The 18,307-nt window shown below is 46.5% G+C and overlaps 1 protein-coding gene across 1 annotated transcript; it reads left to right on the top strand.

The window, feature by feature from the left end:
- Positions 1 to 1,721: 1,721 nt before the first annotated feature.
- On the top strand, positions 1,722 to 4,373 carry LOC115392969 (tripartite motif-containing protein 16-like). Its single transcript, XM_030097697.1, has one exon. It carries the CDS (start codon positions 1,780 to 1,782, stop codon positions 3,454 to 3,456), a length of 1,677 nt encoding a protein of 558 aa, XP_029953557.1. The 5' UTR covers positions 1,722 to 1,779; the 3' UTR covers positions 3,457 to 4,373.
- The last annotated feature ends 13,934 nt before the right edge of the window (positions 4,374 to 18,307 follow it).

Below are 18,307 nucleotides of genomic sequence, written 5' to 3'. Positions count from 1 at the left end.
CAGAGGAGCTGGAGGAAGTGTCTGGGGACAGGGAAGTCTGGGCATCCCTGCTGAGACTGCTGCCCCCGCGACCCGGCCCCGGATAAGCGGTAGAAAATGGATGGATGGATGGATAGATTTTGTTTTGTCTTATTTTCACTTACAATAATTTTTGGGGGATTTTTTCGCTTTGATGTTGAAAGTGATAAAAGAACGATTTGAGTGGATATATAGGCTTATATTCACATCAAATCACTTTTAAAGCTAGGGTTGGCGATCTTGGAAAACTAGCATGTAGTGCGAATGTAGCATCTCTCCAAGGCTCCGCCCAGCTCCCACCCCATTGGAGGAGCTCCGTTGGGAGCGGAGACGCAGAGACGTTCCGCGCGCGTGGTGCGCGTGGTGCGCGCAGCACTTCCGCGTCCAGTGCGTTCCTGGCGTAACCTGTCCTCAGCGCTTCGTTTCTTCATTTTTCTTTATTTGCACTATGCCAAGTATGGCGCACTCACCGGTAAGTAAAGCCCCAAACATTCTTCTCCGCCATTCTGCAACGACGCTCCGTCCTTCTACGCGCGCACTGAATCAGGGTCAGTGCACGCCATTGACATGTACGCGCAGGGGGCAGGTCGAACGACGAAGGGATTTGATTGGTTTAAAAAAAGGTGTCCCGTCAAGACGATTGGTTGCTGTTTTTCCCGTTTTACTCCTGCTGTAGATAGCAGATATTTTCCAAACTACTTTAAGAACACGCTATGAATTGTTTCCCATCGGGTCATAAAGATCATTTTAACCAGTATTTAAAAAAATTTATCTCATTCAAATCGCCAACCCTAGCTTTAATGTGTGGGTGCGATAAATACTTGAGTACACCCTCTTCAAATGAAGTGTTGAAATAAAATGAACTTCAAAAAATGAACTTTTGTTGGTTCAAGTATTGATTTGCTGGAAAACTGTCGAAAGAAGTGGTGTGTTTAGGGAAGCAACAGTCTCTTTCTTTCAAATGCATTGTATAAAACATTGTCTGATACTCAAAACACAAAATGTAGAACTCTATCTTTCAAGTTTTACAAGCTATCATATTCTTGGGTTTTATCATATTTCTGATCGAGTAAAGTGCAAAATTTTATTACATTTTCAGGAAATTAATACATTATGGGGCGCCACAAGGATTCACATCACGTCACGACAATATTTTGTATCAGGTGAATAAAATGTGATTTCATTCATCTATACAATCAATGTCACAAGTTGTTCTGTTGCAAACCTGAACTTTGTTCTCTATGGACTTTGACTCACAGACACTGTGGCCATGTTGGTTAACTCTTTTTATTTCAATTACACATATGTAGCCGAGCCCGACTATATCTAGCTGGTACCTCTCAACCTCCTTCATAAGCACCCCCCCAACTGAAACTCCCCCACCACTTTAAGGTGGCAGGTCAGGAGGGAAGATGATTACTTTATGAACCTTTTAATCTCTAATTTAAAGATGTTTTGAATGTTGCTTTGATTCACCAGTATGATTAATGTCATGAGTTGTTGTTAAGTTTTGCACCTTGACTCTGTTCTCTCTAAACTGTAAATCATTACATGAGTCTGGTTAAAATAAAGCAGCTCCAGCAGTTCCACAGAGTTCCTCCTCCCCTTCAGATCTCTGTTTGGAAGATGGGTGGAACCAACAGAGGTGAAGAGCAGCAGCTGATTGGCTCCATGCAAACACATGACGGGCTGATCACTGGTCAGAGCAGTTTCTCTTGTGAGGAAGTGAAAGTCACACAGTCGGAGCCACAGAGAGGAGACATGGCGCAGAAAGGAGTTGAGCTGGACAGAGAGAGCTTCTCTTGTTCCATCTGTCTGGATCTCCTGAAGGATCCGGTGACTATTCCCTGTGGACACAGCTACTGCATGGAGTGTATTCAAAGCTTCTGGGGTGAAGAGGATGAGGAGAAAATCCACAGCTGCCCTCAGTGCAGGCAGCCGTTCACAGCCAGGCCTGTCCTGGTGAAAAGCACCATGTTAGCAGCTCTGATGGAGGAGCTGAAGAGGAGCGGACTTCAAGCTGCTCCTGCTGATCACTGCTATGCTGGAGCTGAAGATGTGGCCTGTGATGTCTGCACTGGAAGAAAACTCAAAGCTTTCAAGTCCTGTGTGGTGTGTGTGGCCTCTTTCTGTGAGCAGCACCTTCAGTTTCATTATGATTCAGCTGCTTTCAAGAAGCACAAGCTGGTGGATCCCTCCAAGACGCTGCAGGACAACATGTGCTCTCGTCACGATGAGGTGATGAAGATGTTCTGCCGCACCGATCAGCAGTGCATCTGTTTCCTCTGCTCTGTGGACCAACACAAAGGCCACGACACAGTGTCAGCTGCAGCAGAGAGGACGGAGAGGCAGAGGGAGCTGGAGGAGAGTCGACACATCATCCAGCAGAGGATCCAGGACGCAGAGAAAGACGTGAAGCTGCTGGAACAGGAGGTGAAGAACATCCATGTCTCTGCTGATCAGACAGTGGAGGACTGTGAGAAGACCTTCAGCCAGCTGATCCGTCTCCTCCAGGAAAGAAGCAGAGATGTTGAGCAGCAGGTCAGATCCCAGCAGCAAACAGAGGTGAGTCGAGTGCGAGAGCTTCAGGAGAAGCTGGAGCAGGAGATCGCTGAGCTGAAGAGGACAGACGGCCAGCTGGAGCAGCTCTCACACACAGAGGATCACACAGAGTTTCTGCTCAGTTTCCCATCACTGTCAGCTCTCAGTGAGTCCACACACTCATCCAGCTTCCACACTGCTCCTCTCAGATACTTTGAGGATGTGACAGCAGCTGTGTCAGAGGCCCGAGACAAACTCCAGGACATCCTGAGTGAAACATGGACAAACATCTCACTGAGAGTGACTGAAGTGGATGTTTTACTGTCACAACCAGAGCCAACGACCAGAGCTGCTTTCTTCAGATACTCATGTGAACTCACACTGGATCCAAACACAGTAAACAACTGGCTGTTATTATCAGAGGGAAACAGAAAAGTCACATTAATGAAGATTGAACAGTTTTATTCTGAACATCCAGACAGATTCTCTATATGTTATCAGGTTCTGAGTAGAGAGAGTCTGACTGGACGTTGTTACTGGGAGGTGGAGATGAGAGGAGACATTCGTGTAGCAGTCGCATACAAGAATATCAGCAGAGAACTTTGGACTGAAAGCGGTTTTGGTAATAATGACAAATCATGGGCTTTGCGTTGTTCCAACAACAGCTATAGTTTTTATCACAACAATGTTGTAACTCCAGTGTCAGGTCCTCCTTCCTCCAGAGTGGGAGTGTTCCTGGATCACACAGCAGGTATTCTGTCCTTCTACAGCATCTTTGAGACCATGACTCTCCTCCACAGAGTCCAGACCACATTCACTCAGCCGCTCCTCGCTGGAGTCTGGTGTAATAGTTGGTTTCTCTCTGGATCAAGTGCAGAGTTGATGAAGCTGAAATAGACTGAGGTCACATCAGGAGCAGTGATTTGGTTCCATCCTGTAATTTGACTCATTGAGTCTCCGTTATGGTTGCTGAGAGCTCCTTGTTGTTTTCTTTCTCCGCTGCACACAGATCAGCTGTCAATCAAACAGCCTTCGTCAGCACTTGTTCATCTTTTCTTTTTCCGATGATGTGTGTTTCTGCACCTTCTCCACTCTTATTTTGTCTCTCACAGCTTTGTCACAGAAACATGGACAGAGTTTGATTTCTTTGTGTTCAGAAACGTCTCATCAACTTTAGATGTAACGAGTCATTGAGTGTGAGGAATAATCTGTTAATCTGGAAGCAGCAACATGTACAAACGTGTGAGTAGGTGGGCTTTTCCACTCAGATGGTGTTTGGCTTTATTGCGTTATTTGAAACATCATTTATTTGTATTTTGATGCAGATAGAGGCAGAGTGTTTGTTTTTCTTGTTTTATTTGTAAGATGTTTACATGTGATTCTTTCTTTATTTGCATCTTGTATTTCATATCTGTGTTTTCCCTCCAGTGTAGTGTGTGTGAGCGGGTATCATCTGTTTTTGTTTGATTGTGGTAACTGTTTGAAAAGAGCAAAAATAATTATTCATTTTTTAAGGGAATCACTTGTAAAGAGATGGACACCGAGTGTTTTCCATTAGTTTCATAACTATGATTTGTTCATCTTTGGAAACATTCTCAATTCTCTCAGATCAATGAGGAAGATCTGATGATCAATAATGAAATGTAATTTTCTTTACAGACTGATCAAACACTGAATAAAAGTGCTTTAAAGCGACACCAAGGAGCTTTCAGTTTTTGTTGATTTTGGCGGCGCCAGTGGACAAAAGCGGTAGTGTTTTGCCTGAAGGAATACTGCAGTTCCCATGAGGACTAGCGCGTGGCGTGGTAAAATGCTGCTCCTGGTCACATGCTGTTGGACTGAACTCGGCTACATTTGTTTCCAGTGGCTGTGTGAAGGACGGATAGCGACGAGGTAATGAATCTAATGGTGGCTAAACAATGTTATATCATGATGTGACGCATGCGGTAAAGCAGTCCGCACATTTGGAGTTTTTTAGTGTGCAGGGTTCCTACCACCCTCCTCACAGCTGCTTAGTCCAAGTGAAAGCAATATTGATGCCCTCAGCCCGTGACAGAGGGGTCATTCAGCTAGTTGTAAGTCGATGTATCATCACAAAAGATATTAAAATGTTTTATTAAGGTTGAAAAGTTCCTTAGTGTCGCTTTAAAATGCCTTCTAGACTGCGTGATCTTTAAGAGAACAGTCTACATATAGTTAATATTTGACAGAAATTCAGATCAGAAAAATGTAATCTCCATCAAATGTGAAGCAGAGACTGTAAAACAACTACAAACAAATGTTTGTTTCTTTCATTAAAGTTTATTTGTTGACCAGAATGAAATAGACTGTAAACAGTTGGTTTCCAAATCATGCAAAAATATTTTTGATGTTAAAATTAGTTTGTTCTACTTCGTGTAATGCTTAGCCTACCTATGGGCTTCGCTGTTGGTACTCCTCTTGGCGCCAGCCAATCCACTGAGACAAAACTGAAACCTGCGCACCAATCCTAGCCGCGCGCTAGCACATCGCCTCGCCCCTCCCTGAGGGTATATCACGCAGCTCGAGCAGCAGCTCTCCCTTCTTCCTCAGCCCTTGAGACATTAAGAAGCCTTCAAGATCTTCGAGAGATTCTTCGAGATTCTTCATGGAACAGATGGCCCGAGATGAGCCACCAACGGGTGTCGGGCCATTCTCTTGCCGCTCCTGAGGCACAGCTCTCCTGGAGCAAGATCATCATGGGCGCCGTCACCGACTTCCATTCCTGATGATGCCGGCGAAGAATTTCCTGCTACCCGCCCCATATAACTGGGCCGATGCTAGCAGGGACATTAGCAGCAGCAGCTCTTCCGCGACGGAGAATCATCACGGCACGATGGTTCCGTCTCCACCTTCTCCAGAAGCCCCCCGCGAGCCTTTGGAGCATCTCGCGGGGTTCTTCACCTCTGCCGCTGAATGCACGGCCTGGCGCTTCCGCCGCAGCCTCCAGAGCCGGTGCAGCGCGACTTAGCACTTGGGCTAGCAACCCTTTCACGGACTCGGTCCCGGACTGCGGTGCTGTGTCCTGCTGTGCCATCGTTCCAGGCCAACGTGCAGTGTGACTAGGGTGCCCCGCTCACCGCCAAGGGGGCGGTGAGGGGGCTACCGTGAGTGCTGTTGTTGTAGTATATGTAACATTAAAGGGGAACGGTCGTTTTTACAATCTGGACCTTATTTCACATTCATAACAACAACATTTACTCACCCGTTTGACTTTCGTGTGATTTGCAGTTGGTTCGGAGATAATTAGATGCTCCCATATCCATATAACGGCAGCGGGCGGGGCACCGACATGCAGCCGTTACAGACGCTCTTTTCTCTTATGTTTGTTGTGGGGTGGTAGATACATGTAAATTTATTAAGTCAGCATCACTTAACGCTGTTGGTAAGTCTGTAAACCGGCTAGATTGAGCAACTCTCCGGGAGCGCTGAAGCGATGATGTCATCACACTGCGCCGCGGCGCACATTCATTCTGTTTGTTTACATGGAAGTAGCGTCTCTGCTCTGCAGTCAGACCACGGCATCTCCATCGGCTTTTTTAGGCAGTCAGAGTTTATTTTCAGCTGGTTGTAACTTTGGTACAATGGTTACAGTGTGCATATATCCTGGCTGTGAAAGTGAAATGACCAGCTGGACGTCACTGAGCTCACAGGCTCCCACTGCGTGACCGGGATTTATTGAAGCTATGGCTAATAGCGCTCAACACGGACCCCAGCATCAAAGTTCCAACTTTACAACGTTTGGATTATCGGGTGTGGAGTGCCCACTTCACATCGGAGGACTTCTTCCCAGTTCAGGAATGAAATGAAGGCCAGAAGATCCAGAGAATGAACCTCAAAAAGAATGCCATTCCAGCGGCTGCAGGAGGAGAGCAGGTCGAGGTAACAAGACGCTAACGCTATTCATTTTTTTCTTTACTAATGTCTAGAAGCTGGGATGTTTACTGTTTAGTTCATTTGAGCAACAACAGAGGATGATACAAGTATATCTGTCAATGACAAGAGTTGTACATAAACAGTAAAATATTCTGTCCACTGTTGCTCAAAAGGAGTAGGAACAAGTTTATAACATTCTAGCCAACTCTAGACATTAGTAAAGAAAAAAATGAATAGCGTTAGCGTCTTGTTACCTCGACCTGTCCTCCTCCTGCAGCCGCTGGAATGGCATTCTTTTTGAGGTTCATTCTCTGGATCTTCTGGCCTTCATTTCATTCCTGAACTGGGAAGAAGTCCTCCGATGTGAAGTGGGCACTCCACACCCGATAATCCAAACGTTGTAAAGTTGGAACTTTGATGCTGGGGTCCGTGTTGAGCGCTATTAGCCATAGCTTCAATAAATCCCGGTCACGCAGTGGGAGCCTGTGAGCTCAGTGACGTCCAGCTGGTCATTTCACTTTCACAGCCAGGATATATGCACACTGGAACCATTGTACCAAAGTTACAACCAGCTGAAAATAAACTCTGACTGACTAAAAAAGCCGATGGAGATGCCGTGGTCTGACTGCAGAGCAGAGACGCTACTTCCATGTAAACAAACAGAATGAATGTGCGCCACGGCGCAGTGTGATGACATCATCGCTTCAGCGCTCCCGGAGAGTTGCTCAATCTAGCCGGTTTACAGACTTCCCAATAGCGCTAAGTGATGCTGACTTAATAAATTTACATGTATCTACCACCCCACAACAAACATAAGAGAAAAGAGCGTCTGTAACAGCTGCATGTCGGTGCCCCGTCCGCTGCCGTTATATGGATATGGGAGCATCTGATTATCTCCGAACCAACTGCAAATCACACGAAAGTCAAACGGGTGAGTAAATGTTGTTGTTATGAATGTGAAATAAGGTCCAGATTGTAAAAACGACCGTTCCCCTTTAAAGGCTGTCAGGCCTGTTAGATCACTAAAGAGCAACAATCCTTCCTGTCTCACCGCGCTTGCATGACTGAAGCATGTCAAGCCCAGGCAAAGCTCTCTCCCTCTCCCTTCCTCTGCTGCTGCATAAAGCAGAGTTGAGCGGCGCACCCCGTAAACGCCCCAGGCTGCGTTCCCTGCCTGTATCTTCCTGTGCAAGCACAGCGGAGCTTCAGATCGTTGGGAATATGCCGTCTTGCGTCCGGGCTGTCAAGCGCTCGGACTCTGGCATTAGCGGTGAGGCTAGTGACCCGTAGTGTCGCATGACTACGCTGCCTCTGTCGGCTTCGGCGACAGCAAAGCGCTGGTGCGCAGCCCCGAGGCGGCCGCCCGCGCCGCTTCTTGGGACCGCTACCTTCCCTCCGCTGCTATGCCAAAAGCGGAGTGGTGAGGTGAACAGCACGCTTGCAGCGGCATCTGGGCTCCCTGACAAGCAGCAGTACTCAGCCGCAGCCGCCGGGCAGAGCTGTGCGGCGCGTGCCTCCGGCGTTCATCCCGTCGTGTTCGCTCCACCAGACGCTTTCCGCCGCTGCGCTATGCTAAGCCACCAGCACACTGCTTCCTCTAGGGAGAAGCGCATAGCGCACGGCTCCCGGCTTCCTCGCAGGCGTCTCCTCCGCTGCGGTCCTGCTGCATTGCAGCTGTGGGAGTGAGCCATAGCGGCGAACCGGGCTCGCATGCCCGTGACTTTCTATCAGCCCGTAAGCGCCCCGAACTGCGCTCCCCGCCTGCAAGAGCACAGTGGAGCCTTCAGAGCACTGTGATTATGCTGGCCCGCGTCCACGCCGCTGCGCACTCTGGTCCCGGCAACTCTGGCGAGGCTAGCGGCCCCAGATGCCCCGGGATCATGCCGCCTCTGCCGGCTTCAGCTTCGGCAAAGCTCTGGTGTGCGGCCCCGAAGCGGCCACTCACGCCGCTTCTCGGGACCCCCCGTTCGCAGCTCTTTCGCTGGGGGCCCCCCGTCTCCTGAGGCCGGGAGGACGGGTGGGCCGCCCCCTTCGGCCATGGTCGTGGTACAGCCGCTGACGCTCCATTTCCAGACATGGTGCGCGATGCTAGGACCGCTCTCACTCTGGCTGGCCAGGATGCTGAGATGCAGCTATGCCCTACAGTTCGCGTGTCACCCGCCTCCTTTCAACGGGATCCTTTGAACGCGGCTCGCATGCCCTGCGGGGGCGGCCGCTCTCAACACAGAGGTGTCCTCGCTCCTACGCCGAGGCGCAGTAACGGAGCTGAATGCGGAGGAGGCCCATTCGGGCTTTTTACCTCCCCCCTACTTCTTGCTTCCCAAGAAGAGCGGAGGAATGAGACCCATTTTGGATCTGCGGGTCCTAAACGCTCATGTGGCCACCTGGAGGTTCTGTATGATGACGGTCAGACACCTCCTGGAGAGCGTCCGTCCCGGTGACTGGATGACCTTGGTCGACCTCACGGACGCCTACTCCACATCCCCATTCTGAGGAGGCACAGGAGCTTCCTCAGGTTTGCCGTGGGAGACCGGTATTTTCAATACAACTGGAACCCTTTCGGCTACTCCCTCACTCCGCGCACCTTCACCAAGTGTGTAGAAGCTGCGCTGCAGCCCCTCCGTCGTCGTGGTCTGAGGATCCTCACCTACATCGACGACTGGCTGATTCTAGCACCCTCATATCAGGAGGCACTGGAGCATGCAGCCTAGGTCCTCCACCACATCCAACTCTTGGGGTTCGTGGTGAACCGGGACAAGAGCGTGCTCGTCCCAGCTCAGCAGATGGCTTATCTGGGGCTGGAGCTGGACACTCTGACCATTACAGCCCGCCTCTCTGTGGAGAGGCGGGCTGTCTCTCCATTCGACCCTGAGGTCCCTGATCGCGGTGCCCGCAGCCCGGGTCCACCGGATCAGAACTTTCCTAGGTCTCATGGCTGCGGCCCATCCTGTGGCTTGCTTGGGCCTTCTGCACATGCGCAGGCTCCAACGGTGGTTCTGCCGCCTCTGCCTCTTGAGGAAACGGGACGAGCACAAGAAGGTCCCGATCCCAGCCTGGGCGCGTCAGGATCTCCTCTTCTGGATGGATCCTGCTTTTCTTCGGCGAGGAGTTCCCATGGGCTGTGTGTTGCATCACATCGAAGTGTTCACGGATGCGTCTCTCGCAGAATGGGGAGGCACCCTGGGCCACCTTGTGGTGGGCAGTGCCTGGGACTCCACGCCCATTCACATCAATATGCTGGAGATGACAGCGGTGCAGCTGGTGCTGCTTCACTTCCAGACCAGGCTGCAGGGCAGCCATGTGCTCGTCAGGACGGACAACACCGCGGTGGTCGCGTACCTGAACAGACAGCGGGGGACGCGGTCTACTTCTCTTCATCACAAAGCGGCAGAGATCCTGCTGTGGGCGGACCGACACCTGTCCTCTCTGAGAGCGCAACATGTGCCTTTGGCTCTAAACGTCGGCGCGGACTGAATGTCCAGAGTGCCAGGGCCCCCTATACTGTCAAGGCCTACAGGTCTAAGTGGCAGCTCTTCACATAGAGGGGTCTGGACCAGGTCTCCTGCGTTAGTTTTGGAGTTCTTCCAGGCCTTGCTGGACAGCGGTCACGCTGCATCAGAGAGACAGATAGGATATTATATGTCAAACGAAAGATTTATGGCCCCCCAATAAACCCCTCCCCTTGCCATTTGTCCACCATTTGTCCAGCGTATGTCCACTGCGCATTTGTCCCCCCCCCCCCCCCAAACTTCCTTCCGTCTGAGGTCTTTTGAAGTTTTTACGACGGGTTAGGTGTTGACACATCTGAAGGGATGAGAAGGAGTCAGACAGTCGGTTAGAGGAGGGTGAATTTATATTGTACCTGAAGATGGCGGAGAAACGTGTCATGAAGAGGTTATATTACAAGCCGAGTCATCCTGGTAGTTTCGGTGGGGTAGAGCGGCTTCATAAAGCGGTTCAAGATGAGACGGGAAAGAAAGTCAGGGTGGAAGATGTGAAAGACTTTTTATCATCTCAAGACTCCTATACTCTGCATAAACCGGCTAGGATACATTTTCCAAGGAACAGAGTTTTTCTTACAAGACCTCTCAAACAGTTTCAGGCAGACCTTTGTGATAGGAAGACGGGCTCACCTTTGAGCGTGGTTGAAAGATTTAACCGAACGTTAAAGACCAGAATGTGGAGATATTTCACTGCTAAGAACACTAGACGGTGCGTGGAAGTCCTACCAGACTTAGTAAAAAGCTATAACAACACTCACCACAGCAGTATAAAAATGTGCCCGGTTGATGTGAGTAAGGGCCTTCAAGTGTTTCACAATCTGTACGGTACTCCTACACCACGAGATAAGAGAAAAAAATAAATAAAGACAGGATTTAAGGTCGGCGATGTTGTCAGAATATCCAAGTTGCGAGGGGTCTTCGATAAAAAAAAATACGAACAGAGTTTCACGAACAAAGTATTTACGGTGTCAGAATGCATTCCGCGTACTCCGCGTGTATAAGATTATGACGGCGAAGCGATCGAAGGTTCATTCTATGAGCCGGAGCTGCAGAAAGGGAAAAAAGACTCATTAACATTTTTCAATCATACAATTTTCAAACAGTCTGTTAGATATTACATTTTACTACAAACAGATATGTCCGGGTGTCTGTAGCACTTTAGATGGTTATATGACCTTTTTAAAGCTCTCCAGAGGTGAACCTAAAAATTATGATCTAAACAAGAAACTCAGGTTTCATCTTAACATGTAAAGCAAATAATCAAAAGTGTTACTATTTGTGACCTGAAGATAACCAAATCTGCTCCTAACTTGAAATTTTAAGTTACTGCTCTCAAAACTCTGAAACATGTCGTGTCCTTTGTGATAAGCATCGTGAAATTCTCTGATATTTCCCAGTTAACGTGATCACTGGAAAACCTTCACATCCACCCAAGTTCTAATATATAGATCTGAAAATACAACTCAAAAGGAGGGAAGGTTTTTAAAAAAGTGTATAAAATACAAGAAAAGGTATAAATGAATAGTAAAATCATTCAAAGACAGAGTCTCATTCTAAATATTCAAAATAAAGCCACACAAACTTAATCAGGAAGCGTAGACACGCGCTTGAATAAAAACAGAATAACTGGTTGATAATTTTCTCAAACTCAAATTCAATTTTCTGTATAAGAGACAATAATGATGTTGTCGATGTACGCCAAACAAAACCGAGTCAGCAGGTCATGTCAGCTTTGAAAGCTGCTGTCTCACAGCTGCAGCGGAGACGGTTGGACTGTCTGAAAAAAAAACAAACAACGTTAATCTTGTAAAGCGATGTTGTTGGTCACAGAAGGTGAAACTAAACAAATCCTATGTATTCCTGTGTACAGCAGAATACAAATACACAACTGTGTACCATTTCACTATGGCTGCTACTGATACTAAGATAGCATTAACATCTGGTACAACCGCAGTTAAAGGAATGACGCTGACATTTATTTATTTTTCCTGTGCAAATCTGTACTTCTTTGTTCCTGGTTTCAAAATGGGGTTTATCGGTGTGTTGTTTGGAGACAGACATGACACTCCTCGTTTCAGCAATGATTGAACCACTGGCCTGATCCCCAGTTCTTTTTCCTTTGATAAGAGATACTGTTTAACTCAAACAGGAAATTTCACATAGTTAATTCTTGCTTGATAAGGTTCCACAGCCAGCAATCCTACATGATTTTCTTCCCCTTTCTAACAAATCCACAGAAACACTACCAAAGAACAAAATATGACAACCCCTTGTAAGAGCAGCATTATATAAGAACAAAGAAAGAACAAAATAAAGTGCTTAGATTAAGAAACAAATACAATTATCAGCTTTACATACCTTCTCCTGTAGCAATTTCTTTTCTGATCAGTCTCAACCAGCTGCACAAGAAACAGAATTTCAACTCAGTATACATTTTCTCACTCTTTTTCTACTCTGACAGACAGTAATGCGCACAGCTTTACACACTCCGTGCTGCAGTTTGCACCACTGTTTTACATGATTTGCAAATACAGATTTTCTTCCCCTTTCTAACAAATCCACAGAAACATTACCAAAGAACAAAATATGACAACCCCTTGTAAGAGCGGCATTATATAAGAACAAAGAAAGAACAAAATAAAGTGCTTAGTTTAAGAAACAAATACAATCATCAGCTTTACAGCTTTACAAGAAACAGAATTTCAACTCAATATACATTTTCTCACTCTTTTTCTACTCTGACAGACAGTAATCACTCCGTACTGCAGTTTGCTCCACTGTTTTAGGTGGTGTAAAGATTAGTTGTGCGTCAGCTCTTGCCTGTATCTTGTTTAAAGCACTCCCTACATATAACGTGACTCTGTTACTCATCTGATACTTTAAAACTGAACCATCTCTGAATTACTGAGCCACTGTTGTTTTTTTTTTTTTTTTTTTTTTACTGAATGGGGTTTTTATTGGGGTGTTGTTTGGAGACACACAATGACTCCTCGTTTCAGCAGTGATTCAACCACTGGTCTGACCTCATTTCTTTTTCCTCTGATCAGGGATACTGTTTTAACAAACAGGATATTCTGCATAGTTAATTGTTGCTTGATAAGGTTCCATACCCAGCAGTCCTACATGATCTGCGTGCTGCGTCCACAATCTAGATGGAACAGACGCTCAAACTGACGGAGGTTGTAACAACACATCCAACTGAACTTCTGCTTTCGTTGTATTTTGCAGGATTTTAATGAACAAAAATGCAAAGTGTCCTCATCATACGACCAAACAATAACATTTTAGTTGCTATCTTCATCATCTGGTTGTCTATGGAGAAACTGGTAACAAATGTCAAGCATTTTAGTCCCAGTGATCACTTGTAACTGCACTTTGAAGTTTTTACGATGGGTTAGGTGTTGAGGAGATGAGTAGGAGCAAGACAGACGGATAGAGGGGGTGAATTTATATTGTACTCACAGATGGCAGAAAAGCGTGCCATGAAGAAAGTTAGGGTGGAAGATGTGAAAGATTTTTTTATCATCTCAAGACACCTATGCTCTGCATAAACCAACTAGGGTACATTTTCCAAGGAACAGAGTTTTTGTTACAAGACCTCTCAAACAGTTTCAGGCAGACCTTTGCGATAGGAAGACGGGCTCACCTTTCCTCCTCTCCTCTCTTTCATCCTCTGGTTGTCTGTGAAGAAACTGGTAACAAATGTCAAGCATTTTAGCTACTGTCCCAATGATCATTTGTAACTGCACCGATGAATGGTTCAATGTTTCCGTGCACATCTTTTAATAATAACATCAGTCCCTCTGGAGAGAGACAAACAGTATTTGTGGACTTTCTACTCTGTCCTAGAATGGTTTATCTACTGGTCTGCTTGACAGGATGCTAATGTTCTGATTCCCTCTATTGGGAACAGTCAAGTCACCACATCAACATTTAGAAAAACAGAGGCTGCTTTCTGCCAAACAGGGAAATACTGTCCTACCGTCTGATGTGTGTTTGGAATGTTTTACTGTTACTCACTCTGGAGCACAAATTCTATATAATCTTAATTTTGATAGCATATCTTTTTCCTAATAATGAAAACATTTCTAAATCACAAACACATGTTGAAATTTCCAGCCATCTCTCTCGACCGGTAACAGTTTTGACAGCGGTTCTCTTGGTGGGACACCAGAAATGCTGACAGTTTGAACAGTGTCATTACTTCATGGACAGTATATCTCCTGCTGACGAATACAAGAGAGAAATGCACCTACATTTCCGAGAAACTTTTTTTGGTTTCCCTTTAATGTTTAAACAAGTCTTTGGTATTTCTACCGGTGTATTTGAAACTTGTGCCTGAATAACCATCATTATTATTATTATTTGATCACCGTCAGCGTCCCAGTTCTGTCGGCCGCTTCATTGTGTAGAAGTTTTTCTCCACAGAAAGGAAACTGCTCTCTGTTCTGGTGTAATGTTTGTCTTTGGTACTTGTTGAGTTTTGGCCTTGATTCAACACTTGTGGCACTCCGGTGGGTCTAGCTACTTTAGCTTCATCTCTTTTTTTTCTTTTCCTTTGCTCACAGTCTCTGGTAATGGCATGCATCATTGAGGTTTCTTCCCCCTTGCCAGTGTTTGATCATTAGTATTATTATAATAACCTCGGCCCCTAAATCGTCGTTGATTTGGTCTCATCCTGTCTCGTCCTCATCCTCTGAAGCCTGGTAGTGTTGATACAAACGGTCTATACTCTCCCAGAGTTGTGTACAGCATGAATCTTAGCTTTTTCTTTTTTTTTTTTTTTTTTTGGATTTGCAAACAATCCAGTAGCATCTAATTCTCTATTCCTTTTCCGTAATCCCACAGGACTCATTGAAAACACGTCTGGGGCTGCTAATTCTTTAAAGTATCAGCATCCTGTGTTCCCACTCCATTAATGATCATTGACACAAAGAAAGGTTCAGCTTTATGCGACACTTTTAATTTTACCTTTTCTTTCCAACATTTAAGAAATCTTTCTGCATATTCAGACACCTGTTCATCAGTCCGTTTCTTACAGTGAAGTACCCGTGTTATCACATCTGCTAAAGTAAGAAGCTTTTCCATAACTTTGTCATGTATCGTTCACCATAAAGTCCACTCATTTGAGAACAGGAATTCCAAAGTAGTTTTTCAGCATGATCTATTTGCACAGGGGGGTTACTGACTCCATCGTAAGAATAAAGATTTGCTTCACTAAGGAGCAGGAAATGGTTGTAGTACAGGCCTGCAAGAATGCCCCGGAATACAACTGGCCCCCAAAAAAACAGCAAAACGGGTCGATACTCAGATGCTTTAAAGAACATTCTGTGAGAAGACACGGAACGAGGGAATCTAATCTAACTTATTTCTTTCATCCGCTTGTCAACTTCTCTGATTGACCTGACCATACTAAATACACATTGGGAAAAAACTCTGTGGAAAACCACAAAAGCGTCAACTGACGCAAACAAATGGCTTTAGCACCTCTGCATGGTGAGGCTGTACGGCCTTATTTGTACTCACTTCCAGAATAAGCACCTGTAGCTTCAAACACTCACAGCCAGACCGAGCGTCTCTACAGGCCTGATGTGCTTCTCACCTCCAGAGAATCATCGTCAGCGTCCAAGTTCCTTCAACTTCCTTAAATCAGACACAAAATACGCCTCTCTCTGCTTTTCTTCACCTAGACAGGACGCCAGACTGTCAAATGACTTCCTCAGATCAGAACACACACACACACACTTACGGTTGGCTCGTAAATGGTTCGTCAGATGAGGGCAGGTCGATGAAGGGGGGTAGAATGCTTTTTTCAACCACCGTTTGTCAGTCATGTTTTTACAGAAACACTGAGAAAACCAGATTCTTTTGTTGTTGTTTTATTTAAAAAAAAACCACACGCACAAAGCAATTTTTCTACCAAGCAGTTGGGAAAAAGGATTACTATTGCAACAACACATCATCAGTAGGGTAAAACTAACCTGTCTCATGACGGACATGAAACTGAAAAGGAACACACAATTTAAAGTTTCTTTAAAATTAAGAACAGTATGCCCAGCTACAAAGAAATGATGACATGCAAAACTAAAAATAAGATTAGATGGAAAAAACAATACTGAACACATCAGGACAGCTCCAGGCCTGCCTCAGTTCTCATTCCAGCATTCTTTCACAATTCCAAGCTCACCAATTTTCACAACATCCAGCCCGATCAGATTGTCGTACACATCTGCAAAAGTTTCCACAAACTTTTCTTTGGATCTCATCTCTCTCAGCAAAGTCTCTGCCACAGTTTTGACTCGCACATCGTCGATTTTAATGTTGCGCATGAATAACAAACATTGAATAGCAGGAATGAAACGGTCGGTACACAGTTTTTCCATCAGACGGCAAAAGTGAGTTTGATAGAAATATTCGTCCACCTGCTGTAAACAAGGATGCTGTTTCTCATTCGGATGTCTGATCTGACATCCGTAGCAAAGCTCTTCCCGGTACTTGTGAGTCACAATGTCCAGCAGATGGACGACCGCTGTTTTGACGGTTTTGATGATGGCCGAGGGCATCCACCCGTCCAGCTCATCCTCGGATTCCTCAACCTCTGGAGTGTCAGGAGGCGAAGATGCTGGTTCCGGCTCCACAAAATCCTCAGAGTCGGGGATTTGGGATTCATCCACTTGAAGGTCTCCGTCGTCGACGCTCACCTCCCTGCTTCGATCCTCATCATCTCCCAGGGACCCTGGATCCGGGTCGCAGGTCTCGGGAATGGTGGTGATCGAGAGGGACCCGGCTGAGAGTCAGGGTCCGGGGAGATCAAATTCGACGATTCATCCGCAAACATGTTGATGGGGTACTCCACCAACGGAGTTCTGCTCCACAGCGGATCGATGAGGACGCGAGAGCTGGTTCTACGGATACTCCTGATGTTCTCCATATCTTCTTGATGTGGAATGATCGATCGCAGTCTTTATAATGTGTACGGGTGGCAGGAAGGTCCGGGGGGTGGGGTTAAGCAGAAAAACTGGTAGGATCGTGGACGTGGTGAACTAAAAGCTGGAGGATTGAATGGAGGCCGAAGGAAACAGGTTTTTTTTAACCGCTAGAAGGTCTTTCCAGTAGCAGCAGCTGCGAAAAAGTGAGCCGATTTTATCGTCCGGTCCTCCAAACCTTTCCTTCCATGCGAGCAGCGGGACATTTAGCAGTGTATGGAATACGCCGCAGCTGGTGTTAAAGGTCTCCAAAAAAAACTCCTCCGAGCCTTTTTTCCCTTCGTAGCAACAAATGCAGGCGCGAAAGCACACAGTGCCTGAAACACCCGCTCTGGACAGCCACGCAATGCTGTAAAGCACTTTTTTTTTCCAAGAAGGAGACCCTGTTTGTGCATCACCCTCCACGGACTCACGCTTCAGAGGTCGACCTGGTGTCAGCGCTGGATCGACGGGCTTCGCGCCACCTTCATCAGGGTTTGCCCGAAAATGTCGAACAATCATGTGATACAGCACACCCCAGTCGTTGGAGTTCAGCATCGCTATAGAAGGTACAGCTCCCTGCTTTTCACCCTCGCCTCGCTGATAGAGGCAAAGCTCCCCCGTCGTGTATTTGAACACGTAGCCCCATGCACCACGTCGCCCGTACGGTTTCAGCGGCCATTCTTCCTTCAACGATTCCGATGGACGGAGCTGGGTCCGAAGCAGGTGCATCACATGCTTCTTGGGCGCATTCGGGATGATCGGCGTCTCTTCGTACACCATGATCGGTGTGTCCCGGATGATCGGTATGTGAATTCTTTCCTGAGCCATTTTTTTTTTTTTTCTTCCAAAATCTGTATTTGTTAATTGGACTGATCCAACAAGGGCTTGATGTATTTAACGACGCGTATAAATAGAGCCCCTTCTATAGGGAGGGCGAGAGGAGGGCCCACAGGACTTCAGCGTTTTTATTTTTTTCTCCTTTCCCCCACCTCCACTGAGTCAGCATGGGGGAGGGTGTGTGTGTGTGTGTGTGTGTTCTGATCTGAGGAAGTCATTTGACAGTGTGGCGTCCTGTCCAGGTGAAGAAAAGCAGAGAGACGCGTATTTTGTGTCTGATTTAAGGAAGTTGAAGGAACTTGGACGCTGACGATGATTCTCTGGAGGTGAGAAGCACATCAGGCCTGTAGAGACGCTCGGTCTGGCTGTGAGTGTTTGAAGCTACAGCTGCTGATTCTGGAAGTGAGTACAAATAAGGCCTTACAGCCTCACCATGCAGAGGTGCTAAAGCCATTTGTTTGCGTCAGTTGACGCTTTTGTGGTTTTCCACAGAGTTTTTTCCCAATGTGTATTTAGTATGGTCAGCTCAATCAGAGAAGTTGACAA

Source organism: Salarias fasciatus, chromosome 8 (genome assembly GCF_902148845.1).
Source record: "Salarias fasciatus chromosome 8, fSalaFa1.1, whole genome shotgun sequence".
NCBI classification, from domain to species: domain Eukaryota; kingdom Metazoa; phylum Chordata; class Actinopteri; order Blenniiformes; family Blenniidae; genus Salarias; species Salarias fasciatus.
The sequence above is the reverse complement of the archived record's forward strand: the minus strand, read 5'-3'. Positions and strand labels throughout refer to the sequence as shown.

Coding starts and splice junctions, on each gene's coding strand:
- LOC115392969 (XM_030097697.1), top strand. CDS start 1,780: ATGGCGCAGAAAGGAGTTGAGCTGGACAGAGAGAGCTTCTCTTGTTCC.